Raw genomic sequence first — 22566 nt, forward strand, 5'->3', positions numbered from 1 at the left:
TACTGAAGCCTGGATCGTGTGGTAACTTGATCATCTTTCTATAATTCTCTGGTGACATACATTCCAGACGTTGATTCTTCTGCAATTTCAAGGGGTGCATGCAAAATGGTTAATAACTTGACTTAGAGGAGTAGTTTGATAATTAAATTGTTGACTGTGACTTTGGAAAGAAATAAGGCTTATTCCTCTTTGGGAGCATGTTGTACAAGACATTGCACCAACAGTGCTCCGAGCTGTGACCCTGACGGCCTTCTTAATCTGAACACACAAGGCAGCTAGGGAACTGTATTGCATTTTGAAAAATGTTAGATTGTGATTCCTAATCATCTTTATTTTTACTATTTAAAGTTTGTATTTTTTTTTCTACTTTGCTTTCCATAATCCAGATATAAAGGCAAAATTCTGACATTTTCATGCTATCATTTAAAGAGAGTCTGGGTTTAATCGAAGCAAGGTCGTTCAGATAATTATAAACTTCCAGGAAACTAATAAATTTTATCTTTTCAAAAATGTAACAAGAAGTATGTAGGAGTTGTTGTTTGTTGGATTTACTTTCACCGTTTGACCTTTTTTGTTTTTTTTTGTTTGTTTGTTTTGTTTTTTTTTTAGGATGTAGAGATAGATATTGAACTAGCTCCTGGAGATCAGACTAGCACACCCAAAACCAAAGAACTTTCTGAAAAGGACATTGGGAACCAGCTGCATATGTTAACCAATAGGCATGACAAATTTCTTGATACTCTTCGGGAAGTGAAGGTCTGTATGCAAGTTTGGAAGGGTAGTTTTTTTACCCCCTGAAAAATTTGAATCCTAAGTAAGATTATCCCACAGCAGTGTAAAATTTTCTTCCACAAGTTACACTTCTTTTCTTTGAGATTCTAAAGTGAATATTTTAAATAAAGGTGTGAGAAAGCAGTTACTGTGTCTTATGAGAGAAAATAAAGAAGTGAGGTTAATTTCTCTACTGCTGTCCTTTGAAAGAAACAGTGAAATTGTTTGTTTTGTATACATGATGCATCATAAGCTGGATATTTTTTAAGTACAATGCAAAATGAGAGTAAGTTAATATGGTAAATCAGTCCCACTTTCTTGGGGGGAAAACCTTCCAAATGCATCTGTTTTGAGATCTAGCCAGGTAGGAACTCTGAGACTTCCACACTTTCAGTCCCTCAGATAAGCTCCAGGAAGGGTCATTGTCAGGTAGTGACTGAAAGAGTTAAGGCTCCACATGCCCATTTACTTTTCAACAGTATTATAGACTGGTTTTTTTTTTTTTTTAATATTTAAAGTTAGGTGAAGAAAAAGATGACTAAACTATTTTTCACATGTAATTTTTGCATTTAAATTTCATGGGGTAACCTGTTGGGAATTTCTGCACTAAATAAAATTTTGTATCTAAGTGATGTACTTATTGTCTTGAGTAAGCATAAGACACTTGATCTTCCCTTAGAGCAAGAAGCAAAGCATCCTTTTATATATAAATGAAATGCTTTCCTTGACACAGACTAGGGCTTAATAGACTCCTGCCCTGACCACATCATTTCAGAAAGCACAGCTATGGCTCAATAATCATTCCCAAAGGGCAGATACTGATTCGTCAGTTACCTTGTCAGAAGTTTGGTGATCAGTTCACTGTGGAAGATCTGTCAGGGGAGTTAAGTTGAAGGTTAAATGTTTTAGCAATGCAGTACTCAAAAGAGTAGCAGTCTGAATTTAGTTAAAATTTTTCTTGGCTGGAATGGTCACAGCTATACACCTCTACATATGCTTTTGGGGCCTTGGTTGTTCTTTGGACTGTGTATTGGGGTTGATCAGATGTAGCTACCCAAGGAGAATCTTATCTGAGGATGCCCCCAGCCCTCTCTGGATCGCAGTCATTGTGGCTTGCTCTTTGGCCCTGTCCTCAATGCTGTTGGTAAGAGAGTGGTCAGGCTTATGGCTGTGTATGCTTCTTGGCAACCTGAAGTAACTATACCCCAGCTGCATGGAGGGGCACCTCACACCATCCCCAGCACAGTAGTGTGGGCCCCATAACCACGGGAGCCATCATATCTCACTGGACATGCCACTAGAGAGCCCCAAACCAAACTGGTTCAGGTGGCTCTTGCTGGGTGCTTGTTTTGTAAACTACACTCCCTTCTAACCTAATTTTACCTCTCCCTCTTGCACTAAATGTCCTGTTTTCCTCATTCACATCCTTTATAGTTTTTTAGTCTTTTAACAAATTGAGCCACATACTATGTACCAGGTACTTTTCTTAGAACTGGGAATATAGCAGTGACTAAAACAGGCAAAAATAGCACACCTCATAAGGCTTCCATTGTAGTGAGAGAATAAATGACCAAGAAAGAAACAACTTGCTGTAGACTACATCAGGTGGTGGTGAGTACTATGGAGAAAATAAAATAGCAGTTAGGGAATTGGAGGGAGTGATGTTCGTTTTGTTATCTTATATGTGTTTATTTGTGGAAGTTGGGCTTTTTCATAGCACACGGTGGGATTAAAATCACTTTATTTACAGTTTTACCAGGACATTTTGATTCCTGAAGCTGCTCTCCCTTGGGAAGTGGTCAAGTACCAGTTGTCTCTTTCTTCAATCTTTGTTGTAGAATCCAGGGGTACTAAGTGATGTTTGAGTTGGTTCTTACCCCCTAGGATGCAGGCTCTTTTTCTCGTTTCCACTGGACAGTTTTTCCCAGAATTGACCATTGTACTCTCTGTGTGAAATCTGTTGAGGCCAGTGACTCCCTCCTTGGTCGCTTGGGATGTTGTGGAATCACTACAGCATCCACATACATCTTCACCTCTAAATTAGAACAAGTTATGAGCCAGTGGCATTGCCCACACCTTGTTTAAGCATTTATACCAGCACATTTGTAACACCCATTTTAGCCCTTCAGTTTAGCCACCAGCTCGTGGCCTTCTCCTAAACTGGCTCAAAGCCAAGAGGTGCCTGACAGCCACTGGCCTGGGGCTGAATGTGTAGGTTTAAACCAGGTGCGTTTCATACCCGTCTTAGTGCTGGCATTTCCTCCTAGAGGCAACATGGGCATCGGACACATTTCGCGGAAGACACTCATCATCTTCCTTAAAATATTTGTATCCTTGGTTTTGCACCTTTGATAGTGACATAGATATAAGAATTATTTCTCAGTTTGGGTCTACTGTGGGGAGAAAGAATGACATGTATCACCTGACGCTCTCTGTGTTGGGCTCTCAGGGACCATGGTGCACTGTCTAGTGCTTGTGTGAGCCGTGGTGCCAGCTGCTTGACGCCCTGGGGATGTGGGCCAGGTTGGCCTTAGCAGGCAAGAAACCTGGCTGTTTTTTTTTTTTTTTAATTGATATATATTCGCATACCATGTACTCATCCAAAGTTTACAATAAGTGAGTCACAGTGTCATCACATAGCTGTGCATTTATCACAATTGACTTTTTTTTTTCTATTTTTGTGAAAAATAACATGCATACAAAAAAAGCAATAAATTTCAAAGCATATTATTACAATTAGCTATAGAACAGATTTCGGAGTTTGGTATGGGTTGCGATTCTACAATTTTAGATTTTTACTTCTAGTTGCTTTAAGATACTGAAGATTAAAAGAAATATCAGGGCGGGCCATGGTGGCTCAGCAGAGTTTTCACCTGCCCTGCCAGAGACCCAGGTTCGATTCCCAGTGCCTGCCCATGCAAAAATAAAATAAAATAAATAAAAATACCCAGATCAAAAAAGAAAAAAAAAAATGAAATATCAATATAATGATTCAACAGTCATACTCGTTTGTTAAACCCTACGTTCTCTGTATAATTCCACCATCACTTTTGATTTTTCTCCCACTCTTTAGGGGTATTTGAGCTATGTCTATTCTAACTATTTCATGTTGGAAGTGGTTGTCAATAATATGGGATGGGGGATGGAACTAGTTGATGTTCTGGAAAGGCTGGGCCCTCTAGGGTTCAGGACTTATCTGGTCCAGGGACCCAACTGGAAGTTTGTAGTTTTCTGAAAAGTTACCCTAGTGCATGGAACCTTTGTAGGATCTTGTATATTGCTGTAGGTGTTCTTTAGGATTGGCTGGAATAGAAACCTGGCTGTTTTTAAGAAAAGTTGGCAGCTAATTCAGATTGGGGGAAGAAAAAGCTATGGATAAAACAAAACATATTTGTGGACTTGACATAACCTTTTGGGCTGTCAGTCTTCAACTCCAGCCCTGTTTTCCATTCCCATCAATTACTTTTCTTGTCTATTGCCAGTAGCAGAAACTCTTAACTTTCATGTACCTGGATTTGTGCTTCAGAATTGTATGTATTGGCATATATCTTACCTTACACATCTGTGGTTTTCTTTTGTATTTTTATTCTCTTCCGCTTTCATGACATCTGTATAACTTAATTGTACTTTCAACATTGTCTGTATTCTTGTACTTCTTGGGCATGGCGGACTCAACAATGGCCAGGGATTTCCCTTAAAGTTTAAGAACGATTTTGGTGTGCTCAGCATACCAAGGGTTCCTGTTGGTCAGAGTATGTGTGCTTTTCTCTGACATGACATTTGCTTGGACTTTTGAAATGAAAATGGAGATGTGTCTCTTGAAATAGGAGAGACAGTGTCTTGGGGACATGATGTGAGAGGCACCCGGTTGGCAGGATTTTCAGCTCGAGCCTGGGACTATCTGTATTCATCTGTCTTGTCCTTGTAGACGGGAGCACTGCTCGGCGCCTTTGTTCAGCTGTGTCACATTTCTACAACCTTGGCAGAGAAGACATGGATCCAACTTTTCCCCAGATTATGGAAAATTCTGTCTGACAGACAGCAGCATGTAAGTGTATTTGTAAATCCTGTTTTGGAAAAATGTGGTTTTAGTTTTTGATGAGTATTTATGAAAAAAGACAGTCTTGGCTAAATGTCAAAGGATGAAGAAACTATTGACTCACTCAAGAGTGAATTGTCAAAAATTTTCCTTGATGCTGTGATAGAGAAGGTGATTTCTGAATGAAGGTCTGTGCTAATGTGCCATTGGTTTCAGGCTCTGGCTGGCGAAATCAGCCCGTTCCTGTGCAGCGGGAGCCACCAGGTACAGCGGGACTGCCAGCCCAGTGCACTGAACTGCTTCGTGGAGGCCATGTCCCAGTGTGTCCCTCCCATTCCCATCCGGCCCTGTGTTCTAAAGTACTTGGGGAAAACGCACAACCTCTGGTTCCGTTCCACGTTAATGCTAGAGCACCAGGCTTTTGAAAAAGGTCTCAGTCTTCAGATTAAGCCTAAACAAACAACGGAATTTTACGAGCAGGAGAGCATAACTCCACCCCAGCAGGTGAGGGACTGACCTCATTTTGTTAATTCCTTTTTCCTTTGAATGACCTCACCATCTCAGTAAATATGTCCACGAAGTTTAAATTGATGTTAAATTAGATTTAAATTAGAATACAATGAAACTACTTTATTGAAAAAAAAGTTTTTGTCATGAGCACTAAGATACCATGATGTGTTGCTTTCAGGAAATACTGGATTCCCTTGCTGAACTTTACTCTCTGCTTCAAGAGGAGGATATGTGGGCTGGCTTATGGCAGAAGCGTTGCAAGTACTCGGAGACTGCGACAGCTATTGCTTATGAGCAGCATGGATTCTTTGAGCAGGTAGCCACAGGTGGAGGAAATAGCTGGATGGCCTGATTAACAGAAGGTCATAAACGTGGTTCTTTTATGTAATATCCTCAAATAAGCTTTCGTGTTTAAATAAATTTACTGTCTTGTTTGAACTATTTGACCTTTATGGAAGTCACAGTTAAGACAAATTTTCGTATGTTACGAGAACATGAATTTAAAACTTTGTCCTGAATCCTTTAGTTAGGTGCTAACGTGGATGCTTTTTATCTGTAGTCATCAGCCCTGTTGGAAATAGTAGGTAGATTGCACTTAGTATTTACATTTCAGTCCTCACATTCATTCTTTCAGTGTAGCATGGACTGTGATCACAGCATACTGTAATTTTCAGCCCTGTGGCGGCCATTGAGCCACAGAAACATAGTCACTGCTTTGTGGCTCCTGCTGTCAGCGTTAAAGGACAGAGAAATGAATCCCTGGTTTTGACAGTCTCCCCTGCCTTCTGTTCCACATGGGGACCCACACACCCTCTTTTCTCTTCCCACTTGCTCCCGTCCTTTGTGGATAGAGGAATGTGGGGATCAAGTGACTAAGGAAGACCTGCAGGCTCTTCCTGGGTCTGCGGTCCAGTTTGCCCAGAGTAACTGAGCAGTCACAGTGGAAAAGGTGTCTATCCAGGTAAACAGTGGTTTGAGAACATTATTAACTTTTTTAGGCACAAGAATCCTATGAAAAGGCAATGGATAAAGCCAAAAAGGAGCACGAGAGAAGTAATGCATCCCCTGCTATTTTCCCAGAATACCAACTTTGGGAAGACCACTGGATTCGGTAAAAAGCTGCATACTACGTATGTAAGAATTTGCTAAGGGAACAAATGAGAATCTGAAGTTTTCTCATGATGAGTGTATTTTAAAAGGAGACTTTGTTTGTTTTATGACTTCTTAAAGAAAAGAACAAACAAACAAAAAACTTCAGGATCATTTTCTAAAGTCTTGAGTAAATTGAAGTGTCTGTTTGAGAAACAGTAAGTTATGGCTGCCTCTCTCTGGATTGCAGCTTTGGGTCTTGGCGGTGGGATGGGCTGTTTGGTGCCCTAGGCCAGTGGTTTTCTTCCCTGGGCAGATGACTACACCCACCAGTGGAGCAAGCCTTGTTATCCAACAGAAGTCTGCCCTTTGCTGTGTCAAAATTTTCTTCTGTGGAATGAAAATACTAGTAAAAATCCTATTCCCTGCCCTTTCTGAATCTCTTGCTGTGCTGGTAACTGAGTTTCTGCTTTTGAATCCCTGATTTCCTAGGTGCTCTAAAGAGTTGAACCAGTGGGAAGCCTTGACAGAATACGGCCAATCAAAAGGTCACATAAACCCCTACCTTGTCCTGGAGTGTGCTTGGCGGGTGTCCAACTGGACGGCCATGAAGGAGGCCTTAGTACAGGTGAGGCAGCCTCCCCTCCCTGCCCTCGGTGTTGTTGCAGCCAGGACGACTTGTCCACTGTAGGGTAGCATTCCCTATAGCTGCACAGCCTCATCTGATTGACGCTATGAATGTCTCGGGAATTTTTGCTTCCCTTAGAAAAAAGCTGGGCATTTGGGCAGTTGAAAAATAGCTCTTGAGCAGCAAGAACTATTTTTGGTTCTCTCTAACACCTATCTTAAATTTGAGTTAAATTATAGATTAGATATTAACTCATCATTTAGTAAGTATTGGGTGTGGAAACCTTGAACTCTGTGAGAAAACAAATTTAGTAATACCTGGAAAATTTGAAAGAACAGTGTTAATTTTATTGGTGGATTGAGTTGGCAGAAGCACTGTTAGAACTGAGAAGTACAGCCAGGGCAAATTGTACATAGGCCAGTGCCTAGAAAATTAGTTGTCAGTCAGTAAAAATTTGTTTAATGAAACTGTGATTTGTAGTATGTTACGTACTATGGAAATGATTATAGCATAAATGAAGTTGAGCTGTATGTATTTTCTTTTCTTTTTGGCATGGGCAGGTTCTGGGAATCGAACCTGGGACTCCAGCTTGGCTGGCGAGAATTCTTGCCACCGAGCCACCATTGTACTGCCCAAGCCATATATATTTTTAATTAGCTCCATCCAGAGGGATTTAGTGCCCACTGGGAGAGCAGGCACACAAGCACCATTCACAGAATACCAGCCTCCTTCCAGGAAGCTTCTAGTTGAGGACATCAGAGGCTCCTGCATTGGACAGCACAGCTCTCTGTCTACTCTTTGAGCCCCATGCAAAGCCATGATGCTGTTGCTGCACAGACTCGGTCTTCAGACACAGCCATTCTTGCTGCACTTTGTCTTTTGCTTTTTTGCCCTGCCATCATTTCCCCCCACCCACCCCAAGAACATGCTTTGGTAGTTCTGTTTCCTTCAGTACAGGTTTGTTGGTTATGAATTTTCTCTTTTTGTTTTATTAAGACAATGTAAAGACATTTTTAGAGACTGTAGTCATCCCTTCCACATTGTGACTTTCCCCATTGCAGTTTCAGTATATTATGGGCCAACATAAGAAATTAAATGGAAATATGGGGGGAGTTTTGAGGAAGCTACAAACAACACACAAAGACTAAAAAATAGAGATATCTTAAAATGTTTAGTAACTCATAAATGCATAAAATATATGTACTGTTCCTTATGATATTATCTGATGGTATGTGTATTGCTGTTTAATAAAATAAATGAACAGCTATGCGATTTTTTTTCTTATAATTAAATTTGTAGTAAAAGAACTGCAGTTCTACACACTGATTTGAGGGAGTACATGCCTTGTATCATTTAAACCCCATAAACTCTTAAAATCATGGGACCAAGCATAGTGTTCCTAGTGGTTCAGAAAGTGCTCCAAAAAACAGGAAAATGATGAACTTGAAGAAGAAATAGAATTGCTAGATGTGCTTCAGTCAGAAGGGGCTGCTGCTGTTGGCTGCCATTACTGCGTTAGCAAGTCCACTGTAGACATATCAAGAAAAAGAGAAGGAAATCTGTGAAGCCCTTGCTGCAGCTACACCAACAACTGCAAAGCATTTGAATAAATGAGACCCACATCTCTCTTGCATAGAAAATGCAGCATTCTTTTTTGGGTGTAAGAATGTTATAAAAAAGGCATTCCAGTAGACTCTGGCATCATATGAGAAAAGGCTAAGTCCTAATATGATTCTGTAAAGGAAAAGAAAGGTGAGGGGGTCTACCCCTATGTATTTTCAGGCCAACAAAGCCTGGTTTGAAAATTTAAAAAAAAAAGGTTTTGCCCATGCAATGTAAAAGTAATGGGACAGGCAGCCTCTGCCGATTAGGGAGTTTCCTGAAACCCCGAAGAAAGGCTTTTTACACAGGTTTTCTAGATCACAGGGGTGCTGTGCCACTAACTCCTGCTATATGGAAGGGATAACCTTTTTTCAAGTACAGAATTCTGATGGAAGCTGTTTCTTCTCAGCACATGAGCGTCATCATTCTCGACCTCCTGTGTGTGGTGTTCATTTTATAGGGTTTAGGGGATGGAAATTCTGTCACCCTGTTTCTTTATTTACATTAACATACTGATTTTCTTTTTTTTTTTTCTTTTAAAGTGGAGGCTACCAAAAAGGTTTGTGAGCAAAAGCCCATTGCAGTTAATAGGATTAACCGTAGCATTTTAACCTGTATTGTGGCTGCAGTATTTCTTTCAGTACTAAAATAATGTCACCGTTTAACAAAATGTGAAAGATTGAAGACCTGAAAGAATCGCAAGCCATTAATCCTGGATGTGGAAATAGTGGCTGGGGCTTGGCTTTGAGGTTAGGATCTGTAAGACCACATCTTTGGAGGAATTTGTGTTATTGTCATTCGGAGAAATAACTGATCACTTGTATAGGTAAAAATCATCCATTTTGCTTCCAGTGCATTTTCATTTAGTTACTCTTCTATAGCTCATTCAAATGTTCCTTTTTTTTCTCCTTTCCGAGGTCTCTTTTAGCTGGATATTGTACAGTACCATTCTGTTTGTAGGTTTGATAAACTATTTCTTTCATAAACTCTTTATTATTTCAAAAGAATTGTAGGGCACTGACTGATATATAAGAAAGTCCAAAATATTTGAGTAAAATTCTTGGAAATCTGCAATAAATTGATTTGAAATGGATTTGACAATATTAAATCATTTGCCCATGTTTAACGGGAAAAAAAAGCTCAAATTACTTTCACTTCTGTTCCTGCACATTGCTGTTGAATGGCTGTTTGCAGCACATTTATTGGTTTGATTTAACAAGTGGGATCATTTTTTTCATTGGGGGACAGAATGAGAGTGCCTTTGCGCTTACTAGAGTAGGTGTGGTGACTTTGGAGTCCAGAAAATGTGAAGATTGGTGTAGCTTTAGATTGGATAGTGCTGGAAACAGGTAAGTCCCACCAGGGTTCCTTCATGAATTTCCTCATTGTTGGGTTGAGAGGCGAGAAGGGCACATGAATGTGAATGTGCTTTGAAAAAGTTAAGATATCAGAAAACAGGCTGAAGTGTAATATAAACACACGGTGGTATTGTTGCTACTATTATATGATGCCATTTTGGCAGATACCGTTATAGCACCAAAATCTGTATGTTTTTTATTGTTGCTTCCCAAAGATACAAAAGAAGGAATGTTCTATTGATTTTGTTTCAGTGAGTCCTATAAAACTGCACTAATCTTAGATATCCTTTTATGTTCTTATATGTAGAAATTATTATTTTTTAATTTTATCATTTGTATATTTCAATGGTTTGTAAGAGTTTGATAAAATGTGGTGTTGGAGTACTTTTACCTGAAGGTAGTAGGCAAACAAACAGGCTTTCAGCGACAGAAATTGAGCATGTGGGGTCTTCCCCTGGGACCTGAACTGCGTGTAAAGGAGAAACAGGACTTAGAAAGGTGTGCCAGCCCCAGGCTAAGCCTACCACAAGAAGTAGCGTGGGACAGAAGAACTTTGTGTGTGTGTGTGTTTGGGGGGGGTGTATATTTTATAGTAGATGATGAAGTGTGGTGCACTTTAAGTGACAGGCCACTCATATTCTTATACACCTGAAGTTTTTTTTTCGAAGTAATGACTGTAAAGCAAAGAGCCCACAGTATATATGCCTTTGTGGCCAGAGGGATTGACTATTCACTGATATTTAGGCAGACTAAATGCACAATTAAATGTACAACTTTTTTAAAGAAAATAAATTTGTTTATAACCTAATTTATTACTTTGCTTAATTGGCTGTGAAAAATTGGCTTTTTTCGTTTTGATCCTGTATACTCAGGGGGAGAATGCCCATCACTTTCCATGTAATGTTCTTTTACCACCAGGTCGAAGTAAGTTGTCCAAAAGAGATGGCTTGGAAGGTCAACATGTACCGAGGCTACCTGGCCATTTGCCACCCTGAGGAGCAGCAGCTGAGCTTCATTGAGCGGCTGGTGGAGATGGCTAGCAGCCTAGCCATCCGTGAGTGGCGGCGACTACCCCACGTGGTGTCACATGTACACACACCTCTTCTCCAGGTATGGTCATTTTGGTAACCACTTTCATGTTCAGGGTTAGATTTATGTAGAATTTGAGATGAGAGGTGGAAGAGAATGGGTTAGAGAAGTACTTATTTTTTTAAAAAATTACTTGCAATAAGAAAGTAATTGTCCAAATGTGTAAATATTAAAACTAAGTTTTCAAAATCTTTATAGTGTTTCATTACATTTTGAAAATACGTAGGTTGAACTGTGACTTGTAGATGTGAAAATCACAGCCTAGCAGCCCAGAGGAGGGCAGACCAGGTCTGTAGATGCCCTGAAAGCCCTGGCCCCAGATTACTGTCACTGTTGGACCAGCCTGGCAGTGTGGAGAGAAGCCCCACTCACAGGGCTTGTCTTCATGTGAACCTGACTCGGCTCGCTCAGTGAGGAAAGCCTTATCCACTGGGAATTGTCAGAAATAATCTGTGGCAGCTGCTTAACATTGCAGCTGCCTGAGGCAGCAGTACCGGTGGGAGCCACAAGAGAAGAGTAGTGTTGGGAGATGGGGGGGTGAAGAATATATTAAATGGGGATCTAAGTTATTTTATACATCAAAGAGGCTTCCCTTAGTAGCTTACTCATAAGATCTTAAATTCTTGATCTTGATTGGCTCTGATTTGTTTTCCTAATTTGATCTTTAATAAAATGTCATTTTGGAATCTCCTGCTGGTTCTGTTTAGGCAGCTCAGCAAATCATTGAACTTCAGGAAGCTGCACAAATCAATGCAGGTTTACAACCTACCAACCTGGGGAGGAACAACAGCCTCCATGACATGAAGACGGTGGTTAAGACCTGGAGGAACCGGCTGCCCATCGTGTCTGACGACTTGTCCCACTGGAGCAGCATCTTCATGTGGAGGCAGCACCATTACCAGGGTAAACCCACCTGGTCCAGCATGCATTCATCATGTAATTTCCCAGACACCCGCTGTTCTGGTTTCATGTCTTTGTTTTGTTTTTCTTTTCCCAGATTTTCTATTTTGGGGCAGGTATGGTAGGTGGTGGTCGTGGTGATGGTGGTCATGGTGATGGTGGTGGTGAAAGATGGGAAGGTGTTTTTTTTCCTACTGTTACAGTTTTCTAGCTATAACTGTTGCTGCTGGGCATTGCCTACTTGCCTCGGGGGCACCGTCCATTGGATGTAAGCTCTGAGTTGAGGCGCTCTTTGTTTTGAAACCTCCCAGGGGAGACCTGCTCTTGGGTGCCTATGTGTAGTCATTTCCGGTTTTCCTGTTCTTCTCTTCTCATCCGCAAAACCTGCTAGGCAGGGCAGGCCACGGTGGCACAGCAGCACAGCAGCAGAGTTCTCGCCCTGTTATGCTGGAGACCCGGGTTCGATTCCTGGTGCCTGCCCATGCAAAAAAAAAAAAAAAACCTGCTAGGCATCTTTGGGTTTAAGGCACCCTTTGTAATTTCAGAATCTAGTTATTCAAGAGGGTAATGCTAAATTCAATGCTAGTACCTTTTATGATTTATTTTAAACAAAAAAATCCAATGAAAAGTAACTAGGATTTATCATAGCTTCCCATTTTCATAAGCCGTGTGTATTTGTTTTTCATTATTTAAACTTTATCTTGGAACACTTGGAAAAATGTTTGCCACGGACTGATCATTTATTTCTTTGCTCTCTAGCCATTGTAACTGCATATGAAAATAGTTCTCAGCATGATCCAAGTTCAAATAATGCTATGCTTGGAGTTCACGCATCAGCTTCTGCAATCATCCAATATGGAAAAATTGCCCGAAAACAAGGACTCGTCAATGTAGCTCTGGATATATTAAGTCGTATTCATACTATTCCAACCGTTCCCATCGTGGATTGCTTCCAAAAGATTCGGCAGCAAGTCAAATGCTACCTCCAACTGGCAGGAGTCATGGGAAAAAACGAGTGTATGCAGGTAGAAATGTCCAAAGGGAAAAAGTCTGGGTCAGATAATAGGAAAAGTTGTTAGAACTTTCTGTCCAGCCTTAGAAATGGGAAATAATCCTTTAAAAAGGAAAACCACTACACTATTTGAACTACATTTTATGGTCTCTCGAAATGAATATATTTAAGGAAAGAAAGCTAACACTGCACAATTAAGAGGGTACAAGATTTGGGTATATTAGTAAAAACAAAGCTGACATAAACTTTGGCGATAAGATATTTAAGGATCTAGTTTTAGTTTATTATTTAATGATTCAGTTTAAATATTACTTTACATACTTGAATATTTAAGTACTTTAAATACTCAACAAATAACTGTGATAGACAAATTTGTTGTCAATGTAAAGTATACTTGTTAATAAGCTTTAGGACTTATAGCCTTGATACGTTTTTTATGAAGTTATTATGTTGATGTAGGAGTTTCAAGTACTTTTTTCCTACTCATTTTTCTTAAAACAGGGACTTGAAGTTATTGAATCTACAAACTTAAAATATTTCACAAAGGAGATGACAGCTGAATTTTATGCACTGAAGGGAATGTTCTTGGCTCAAATCAACAAGTATGTATATTATTAGGAGAATGATAATAACCCATCAGCTCGTTTGAATAGAGTATTCAAAACTTGAAACCAACATGAAGCTCAAATTAGAAATTTGTGTAAATCAGTGACAGTTGTCACATATTGTACCTCTGTAGAGACGGTAACTTTCAACAGCTTGATAAGTTAGTGTGATATGTAGTGCAAAATGAGCTACTTAAACACAGAACTGGTGTTAACAGGGATTAATTTTCCCATTTTCTTATCATGCCTTTTGAAACAGAGTTGATTCTTTGTATGGAGACATTTTCTTGTTATTAGAGTAGCGGTCAATAAACTCTGGCCTTTGGAGCAAATCTGGTTAGCCCTGCTTTTGTAAAGGAACTTCTCTTGGGACACAGCCCTACCTGTGGGTGTTGTCTGTGGCTGATTTCATGCTACAACTGTGGAGTTGAGGAGTTGCAAGAGAGACTGTATGGCCTGCAAAGACTAAAATGTTTACTCTCTGATCCTTTAAAGAAAAAGTCTGCCTACCCCTACTCTAGACATCATATGACATTTATAAAAGTATGCACCTGAGGTATTTATCAGATGTTGTTTGTTGATGTGGACAAAGTGTTAAAGCCCATTCTTCAAACTGTCCAGTACTTACAGATTGCACCTTCAGCTTGTTTTTGCATAGAAGACTGATTTTTGTCAAGAAAGTTTTAAATTCCTTTTAGAAAAAATTTTTCTGTTGAAATATAATTGCACACAACACAAACATTGACCTTCTGAAAGCATACAATTCATTGGTTTTAGTGTATCTACGATGTTATACAGTTGTCACTGCTAGCTAATTCTAGATATTTCCATCACTCCAGAAAGAAGCTCTGTATCTGTCAGCAGTCATTCCCCTTTATCCTCTCGCCTCTTTCCTGACACCAACAAATTTACTTCCAGTCTCTGTGGATTTTCTTTTTCCAGACCTTTCATAAAAACGGAATCAATCATTCATGTAAATGGCTTCTTTAACTTAGCATAACTTTGTCATAATGTGTACAAGTTTTTGTGTGAACATATGTTTTCAGTTATCCTGAGCATATGCCTGGGTTTGGAATTGCTGGGTCATGTGATACTTCTGTGTTTAACTTTCTGAATAACTGCCAAACTGTTTTCCACAGTAGCTGCACTATTTTACTTGTCCACCAGGAATATTTGAAGATTCCAATTTCTTTACATCCTCTCCAACACTTACTATTTTCATTTGTTTTATTATAGCCATCTTACTGGGTGTTACATGTTTTTATTTTCTTGATAGAGTCCTTTGACAACTCAAAGGTTTTTAATTTTGATGGTGTATAATGTATTTTTTCCTTTGTTGCTTATACATTTGGTGTTGTATCTCAGAAACCATTACCTAATCCAGGGTCACAGAGATCTAATCATCTCTGTTTTCTTCTAAGAGTTTTTTAGTTTTAGCTCTTACTTTCACGTTTTTGATCCATATTAAGTTAAGCTTTGTGTATAATGTGAGATAGAGATCCACCTTTATTCTTTTGAGTGTGAATATCTGATTGTCCCAGCCCCATTTACTGAAAAGACTATTCTCTCCCCCAGTGAACTGTTTTGGCAACTTTGTCAAGTCAATTGACCATTGATGTGTGGGTTTATTTATGGATTCTCAATTCTGTTTCATTGACCTATATGTTTATCCTTATGCCAGGACCACACTGCCTTCAATACTGTAGATTTGTAGTTAGGTTTGAAATGAGAAAGTGTGTCTCCTCCAATTTTTTTCCTCTTTTTCAAGATTGTTTTGGTGATTGAGGTCCATTGCATTTCCATAAGAATTTTAGGATCAGCTTTTCCATTTCTGCAAACAAGCAGCTAGAATTTTGATAGGGATGTATTGACTCTGTAGATCAATTTGGAAGTATATCCATTGTAACAATATTAAATCTTTCTAATTCATGAACTTGCTATTATTTTCCATTTAATTAGGTCTTATTTTATTTTTTCACTAATGTTTTATAGTTTGCAGTATATAAGTCTTATACTTCTTTTGTAAATTTATAAGTTTTTATTGCATCTGTTACTACTGTAAATGGGATTGTTTTCTTAGTTTCAAACTGATTGCTTATATAATATGTAACATTACTGAACTTGTTTATTAGCTCTAATAATTTTTGTAGGTTCTTTAGGCTTTTAAAAGCATATCATCTGTATATAAAGATAGTTTTACTTCTTCCTTTTTTACTGTGGATGCCTTTTATTTTTTCTTAGCTAATTGCCCTGACTACAACCTCAAGTACAGTGTTGAAGTGACAAGAGTGACATCTGTCTTGTTCCCAGCCAATAGAGGAAAACTTTGAGTTTTTACCCCTGAGTAGGATGTGTGAGCCATTGGATTTTTGTAGATGCCTTTTATCAAACTGAGGAATGAGACAAGTATGCCAGCTTTTGCCTCTTCTCTTCAACATTTTACTGTAAATTTTAGTCAGGGCAAGTAGGCAAGGAAAATAAGTAAAACATATGCAAACTGGAAAAGATGAAATAAAACCATGCCTATTCAAATACATGATCTTATGTATAGAGCATCCTACAGAATTCACACACAAAAACTATTGTACTAGTATCCCAATTTAACAAAGTTGCAGGTTATATGTTCGATTTTTGTTTATCAAACTGAGGTGATAATGATGAACAATCCAAGAAGGAAATTAAGAAAGCAGTTTTGTTTACAATAACATACGGAAGAATAAAATATCTAGGTGTAAATTTAATGGAGGTGAAAGACTTGTACACTGTAAACTATGAAAAATTGCTATAAGAAATTAAAGAATACCTACAGAAATGGAAAGACATCTCATTTATTATGGATTGGAAGACTTAATATTCTTAGGGCAGATATCCTAACTAAACTAATATTCTTAGGATGGATATACTAACTAAAGCAATCTACAAATTTATTGTAATTTCTTTTAAAATACCAATGATCTTTTTGTAGAAATTTGAAAAAGCTGATCCTCAGATTCAAATGAAATTACAAGGGCCCACAAATAGCCAAAATAATCATGGAAAAAAAAAAAGGAAAAAGCTGGAAGACTCACACCTCCTGATTTCAAAGCTTGCTGTAAAACTATAATCAGCACAGTGTATTACTGATACAAGGACAGATACACAAAACAGTGGAATAGAATTACAAGTCCAGAAATAAACCCTTCCATTTATGGCCAGTTGGTTTTTGACAAAGGTGCAGAGATAATTCATTAGAGAACAATCTTCAGCAAATATCCGACTGGGACAACTAAATATTCACATGCAAAAAAGTGAAGTTGGACTCCTATCTCACACATACACAGTTATCCAAAATGAATCAAAAATCTAAATTTAAGAATTTAAACTGTAAAACTCTTAGATAAAAATGGGTAAATCTTAATGACCTTGAATTTGGCAGTGACTCTTAGATGTAACACCAAAAGCACAATCAACAAAAGAAAAAGATAGATGAATTGGATCTCATCAAAATGAAAAGCTTTTCTGCATCAAAGGGTATTACCAAGAACGTGAAAAGGTAGTCCACAGAATGGTAGAAAATAGTTGCAAATCATAAATCAGATAAGATCCTAGTTACCCACAATGTATATATAAAAAATTATTACCACTCAACCACAAAAAGACAAATCACCCAATTAGAAATGTTGAATAATACATTTCTCCAAGTAAGATTTACAAAGGCCAATAAGCACATGAAAAGATACTCAAAATCATTAATCATCAGGGAAATGCAAATAAAGCCACAGTGAGAGATCACTTCACACCTAGTAGATGGCTGTAATCCAAAAAAAGAGAGAAGAAAAAGAAGTGTTACCAAGGATGTGAAGAAATTGAAACCCTTATGTATTGCTGGTGGTAATACAAAATGGTCCAGCTGTTGTGGAAAACAGTTTGGCATTTCCTCAAATAGTTAAGCACAGAAATACCGTATGATGCAGCAGTTCTACTCCTAGATATATACCCAAAAGAATTGAAATCAGGGATCGGAGATTAAACAGATACATGTCCCTTACTATTTATAGCAGCACTGTGCACAGTAGCCAAAGGATGGGAACAACCCAAATGTCCATCAGATATAAACAGATGAACAAAATGTAGATAAAAACAATGAGTATTATTTAGCCATGAGAGAAATAAAGTTCTAATATGTGCTACAAGGTGGCTAAACGTTGAAAACTGCTAGGTGAAATTAGCCAGTCACAAAAGACCATGTATTACATGATTCCATTTATTATACAAAATATGTACAAATCAGTAGAGACAGAAAGCAGATTGGTGGTTGCCAGAGGCTGGAAGCAGGGGAGTGTGGGGAGTGAATGTACCAAATGCCTCTGAAACGTATATATATATTTTTTTGGCATGGGCAGTCACCGGGAATTGAACCCATGTCTCCGGTATGGCTGGAGAGAAATCTGCCACTGAGCCACCATCGCACCACCCTGAAACAAATACTTTGAAACAATTAATTTTATGTTGCGTGAATTTCACCTCAATTGGAAAAATAAAAATTGGTATTTTGCTTTGATGTCTTCTCTTAGGTCTGAGGAAGCAAACAAAGCCTTTTCTGCAGCTGTGCAGATGCATGACGTGCTGGTGAAAGCCTGGGCCATGTGGGGCGACTACCTGGAGAACATCTTCGTGAAGGAGCGGCAGCTGCATCTTGGAGTGTCTGCCATTACCTGTTACCTGCATGCATGTCGGCATCAGAATGAGAGCAAATCAAGGAAATACTTAGCCAAGGTCAGGCCAATAGAATTAGCTTTGACCATAGTCATCTTCAAGCCTTAGGAAAGGGTCACCGTTGTGGGTGACCTCTTTCCCACACACAGCACTGGGCACTGGGTGGGTGACTGATGAGCCTTGCCGAACACGTGGTCACTCAAGATTGAGATCCTTCTTTTTCTTCTTAAGAAACATACAAAGCCCAAAACTAGTTCTTGCAGAAAATGTAAGAATAAGTTGTTCTAAGTTCTGTCTTTTCTGTTTTGTTCGTTAAAGGTTTGGATTTCTTAGAATTCTTTGATTTATTGTCAAGTTTCAGGATGTACAGCAGACTTAATAGTTAAAGTTGTCTATGGGAACACAAGGCAACTGCAATACCCCTACCTAAATGTCTGACTCTGAGTTTGTTGTGCATATAACTGTTTCAGACATCTGTGGACATCAGGTTGCCACCTCTCAGAAACCTGATCCTAGTATGGTGTCCATCTTAGATTTTTAGGAAAGCTCCACTTTGTTTTCATTAGCTTGGTCTGCGTATGTGAATCGGCACATCAGTGGGCCTGCAGGCTTGTGCCATCTGCCTGTTGCTGCCCTGGGGGTGTGGCGAAGTCGTGGTTGCTAGCAAGCCAAGACTCAGATCTGTTAGGAATTATCCTTAGAGCTCAATCAAAATAAAAAAATATATTCACACTTAGGTTTTCTTCATACTGTGAGATTTATGCAGTACTCGTTGGCCTTTTGTAGATATTTTTCCACGTTGCTGATAAAGCTTCTCTCTTTGGTATTTTGTTGTTGGGAAAAGACATTATTTGATTAGGGGCCTCAGGATTTTCATTCAAATCCAGAATGTTTCCTTCTGTCTCAGGTGCTGTGGCTTTTGAGCTTTGACGATGACAAGAACACGTTGGCAGATGCGGTGGACAAGTACTGCATCGGTGTGCCGCCCATCCAGTGGCTGGCCTGGATCCCACAGCTGCTCACCTGCCTGGTCGGCTCGGAAGGAAAACTGCTCTTGAACCTTATCAGCCAGGTGGGAATAACAAGATGTTTTTGTTCTTACACACACAGTCTTTTTTCATTCTTTTTCTCTAGAAAGCCACTTGGTATCCTCAGAGTATTGAAAATGAGTCAGAGATGAGACAAATTAAACACTTAAATATCAGTCAGCGTAGAGCACAATGAAAAGTTACTGAATTAAAAATTATTAGAGCTGAAATGAAATAGCTGTTGAAACATTACAGTATTAGAATTTTAATTTCTTTGGTTGAACATCTTCCCACATGATGCAAGTAAAACATACATTCAACAGAAATGTAAGATTAGTACTAATGGCTCTTCTGAGAGGTACTCACGGTGAAATGTGTATCTGACTGATAACTTTGTATTTAACTGTCATGTGCTAGAAGCACTTCTGAGCTTCCCTTAAAATGAAACCTTACCCACAGTTTGCAGGTTGTCACCGTTTGCATAGTTAAGCTGCTGCTGTGAGAGGACGAAGTTGTGTAGACAGGGGTGGGGTGGGGAATTGGACAGACTGGGATCCTTTAGAGAGGCTTTCCTTTGAGAATAGTTCCGGAATGTCCCTCACCTGTGAAAAATCTGAGGGGTGGAGGGAGGACCAAAACGGGAAATTTGAGTCAAGTTGGGTAAGGAATTCAGTACCTTTGACTGCTTATTATTATAAAGTGACAGTAGTGTAACTTCTCATGAATACAGAACCCAGTGACCAAGCATTTACAAATAAGCAGCTCATCATTCTGTTCATCCTGTTTAGTTTTCCCTTTGCATGTAGTACATCTTAATCACGGGACCATCCGCGAAAGGATGTCACTGTGTTCTGGGGTGCTTGGCTTAGTGTTTACCTGTAGGTGCAGACTCCGAATATTTGCTGTTGTCATACATTAGACATCTCTTAATGTACATTAGCAGCCACCCTGTGCCCAGTGGCAGTTAGATGCTATTCCTTTATTCACTTTATGGGCACATTTTAAAGGGTCAGAGTAGCATGATAATGTCTACTTAGCCCTTTGAAAAAGCCATAAAACCCCAGTTAGATAAAAATGGTGCCTCTCACCTGAAGTGGGCATTTCTGTTTCCTTGTAGGGGTCAGGATTTCCTAATGTGCTTCTTTATCACTTCGTTAGAATCAGTTCATTCTTCCCAGGGATTCGTGCCAAATATAAAGGCTAACTGGTGTTGTTTTGCCCCTGCTATTTGCCAGGGTACAATCCAGGGCTTTGTATGTTTCGCCTTTCTCAGATTTGCTAAATATGATGAAAGTGGGATTTCTCTGTCATTTACAGTCCCTGGACAGAATTGATGAAATGCACCACTTTGATCTTTCTTAGATCTTTTCAAGCTGAGTTAGATATTTTGCCTCCTATTTAATCAGGCCTCATGGAGTAGCTTTTTGGTGCAATGTCTGCTTCCTTGTCCATGTGCAGACCTGTTTGTGACCTGACATCAGTGTTTGTCAAGTACAAATAGTCTGTATTGAGGAGCCCAGTGGGGAGCTAGTGCCTTTATCCCATGTGTCTCTGAGCAGGTGGGACGAGTGTATCCTCAGGCCGTCTACTTCCCCATCCGGACGCTGTACCTCACCCTGAAAATAGAACAGCGGGAGCGCTACAAGAGCGGTAGGTCTCCAGGGTAGGCCAGCGGCCAGTTGGAGGGCTGGTCCATGTGGGGCATCCCCTCCAGCTGACTGGCTACATTCTGGCCCCGCTCACTTCCTAGCATACAGCCAGGCTTTTCAGTAGCCAATGAGGGGCCACTTGGGGCGGGAAGGCAAAGCATGGTCTCAGGGTAAAGTTCAAAGCTCCCCTTTGCCATGGTGTGTGAGGGCATTCATTTACCTGAATATAATGGACCCATACATAAAAAAGTACACCATGCTTCTGGCTATAGAAATTTATGAAGCTTAACCTGTCTCATTAGAATTAACAATGCAATCACCTTGTGTATGTGCTATTCAGGTTCTAAGGATCATCTTCAGCTGTCACAATCTGCATAGAAAGTGATCTTACCAGATGTCTCTTAAAATTTACTCAAAATATAGGATTCATAACCCATATTGAATAAATAGTCTTAGTATATAAAGAGAAACTAACTTAACTGTTTGATGCTTACTAAGCGTGGAGCTTTATAAACAGTGAAAGGACCATTTGCTTCACGCTGTTTTTTAACATCCATACATTGATGCCGTGAGGCCAGCATTGTCCCAAGGAAGTGATTTCGTTGGCTGGACTATGCTTGCATCACTGATAATGAGTTGAGTGGGTTAAGGGTGGGTTTAGCTCTAAGCTCCTAAGAATCTGCATAGACTCATGTTTTGGCCATTTCAGAATTCAGGTTTTTTTAGTTCTAAGACTAAATATAGTGAGCTGAAGTCAGAGAAATAGACACTAGGGATTCTGTAATCTATTTCTCTTAGAGGAAGTGACTTTTTCAAAAATAAAATTTTATTTATGTGGTTTGGCTTTCCTGAATGAAAAATGTAGACTTGCTTATTAATTTCTTTTAGATTTTTATAGCAATAGTAATGGAATATTTTTCCAAACCTTTTATTTTTAAAATGCTCACACTTAACAGTTGAAGACAGAGTACAGTGAGTGCATGTACACCTCACCCAGACGTTCTAGTCACTTTTTTTTGCCATACTTGCTTTCTCTACTAACACATATGCATTTTTTCCCCGAACCATTATGTAATGCTAAGCTAGAGACCACCGGGCTCCCTGCCCCTCAGTGCTCCCGCGCCCCTCCGTAGAACAAGGGTGCTTGCCCGCGCGCCACGTGCACGGCCTCGTAGGGTGCAGTGCACCGTCGGGAACCAGCGTTTCTTTGGCTGGTGGGTCCCGTAGAGCCCTGAGCGCTCGCATCAGTCAGTTTTGCGCTGACATTGGCGTTGTGTGTGTTGCTCTCAGATTCTGGACAGCAGCAGCCCAGTTCAGTGGGTAACCAGTCCCATTCTGCATCAGATCCAGGGCCCATCCGAGCCACAGCCCCCATGTGGCGCTGCAGCCGAATCATGCACATGCAGCGGGAGCTCCACCCCACCCTGCTGTCTTCCCTGGAGGGTATCGTCGACCAGATGGTCTGGTTCCGAGAGAACTGGCACGAGGAGGTACTGGGGTGGCGTCTTGGCAGGGGTGGGGTGGGGTGGGGAACAGACTATTCTATGCTTGGGTGGCTGGGTTTTTAGACTGGTTGGCTACCTGGTTATTT

At 39.7% G+C, this 22566-nt stretch overlaps 1 protein-coding gene across 8 annotated transcripts in view; it reads left to right on the top strand.

Moving 5' to 3' along the window:
• Positions 1 to 22566, top strand: part of TRRAP (transformation/transcription domain associated protein) — a 144885-nt gene that overhangs the window by 101401 nt on the left and 20918 nt on the right. For 5 of the 8 annotated variants that reach the window (XM_077140608.1, XM_077140607.1, XM_077140611.1 and 2 more), the window contains 14 exons: positions 610 to 756; positions 4700 to 4819; positions 5027 to 5314; positions 5499 to 5636; positions 6319 to 6431; positions 6902 to 7037; positions 10916 to 11107; positions 11794 to 12022; positions 12746 to 13011; positions 13500 to 13600; positions 18157 to 18358; positions 19206 to 19370; positions 20886 to 20976; positions 22266 to 22465. In XM_077140608.1, the coding sequence (XP_076996723.1) occupies positions 610 to 756; positions 4700 to 4819; positions 5027 to 5314; positions 5499 to 5636; positions 6319 to 6431; positions 6902 to 7037; positions 10916 to 11107; positions 11794 to 12022; positions 12746 to 13011; positions 13500 to 13600; positions 18157 to 18358; positions 19206 to 19370; positions 20886 to 20976; positions 22266 to 22465 (2388 nt within the window). The remainder of the gene's footprint in view (positions 1 to 609; positions 757 to 4699; positions 4820 to 5026; positions 5315 to 5498; positions 5637 to 6318; positions 6432 to 6901; positions 7038 to 10915; positions 11108 to 11793; positions 12023 to 12745; positions 13012 to 13499; positions 13601 to 18156; positions 18359 to 19205; positions 19371 to 20885; positions 20977 to 22265; positions 22466 to 22566) is intronic. The other 3 variants (XM_077140613.1, XM_077140612.1, XM_077140614.1) reach the window with 3 other exon arrangements.

This window comes from Tamandua tetradactyla, chromosome 23 (genome assembly GCF_023851605.1).
Source record: "Tamandua tetradactyla isolate mTamTet1 chromosome 23, mTamTet1.pri, whole genome shotgun sequence".
Classification (NCBI taxonomy): Eukaryota; Metazoa; Chordata; class Mammalia; order Pilosa; family Myrmecophagidae; genus Tamandua; species Tamandua tetradactyla.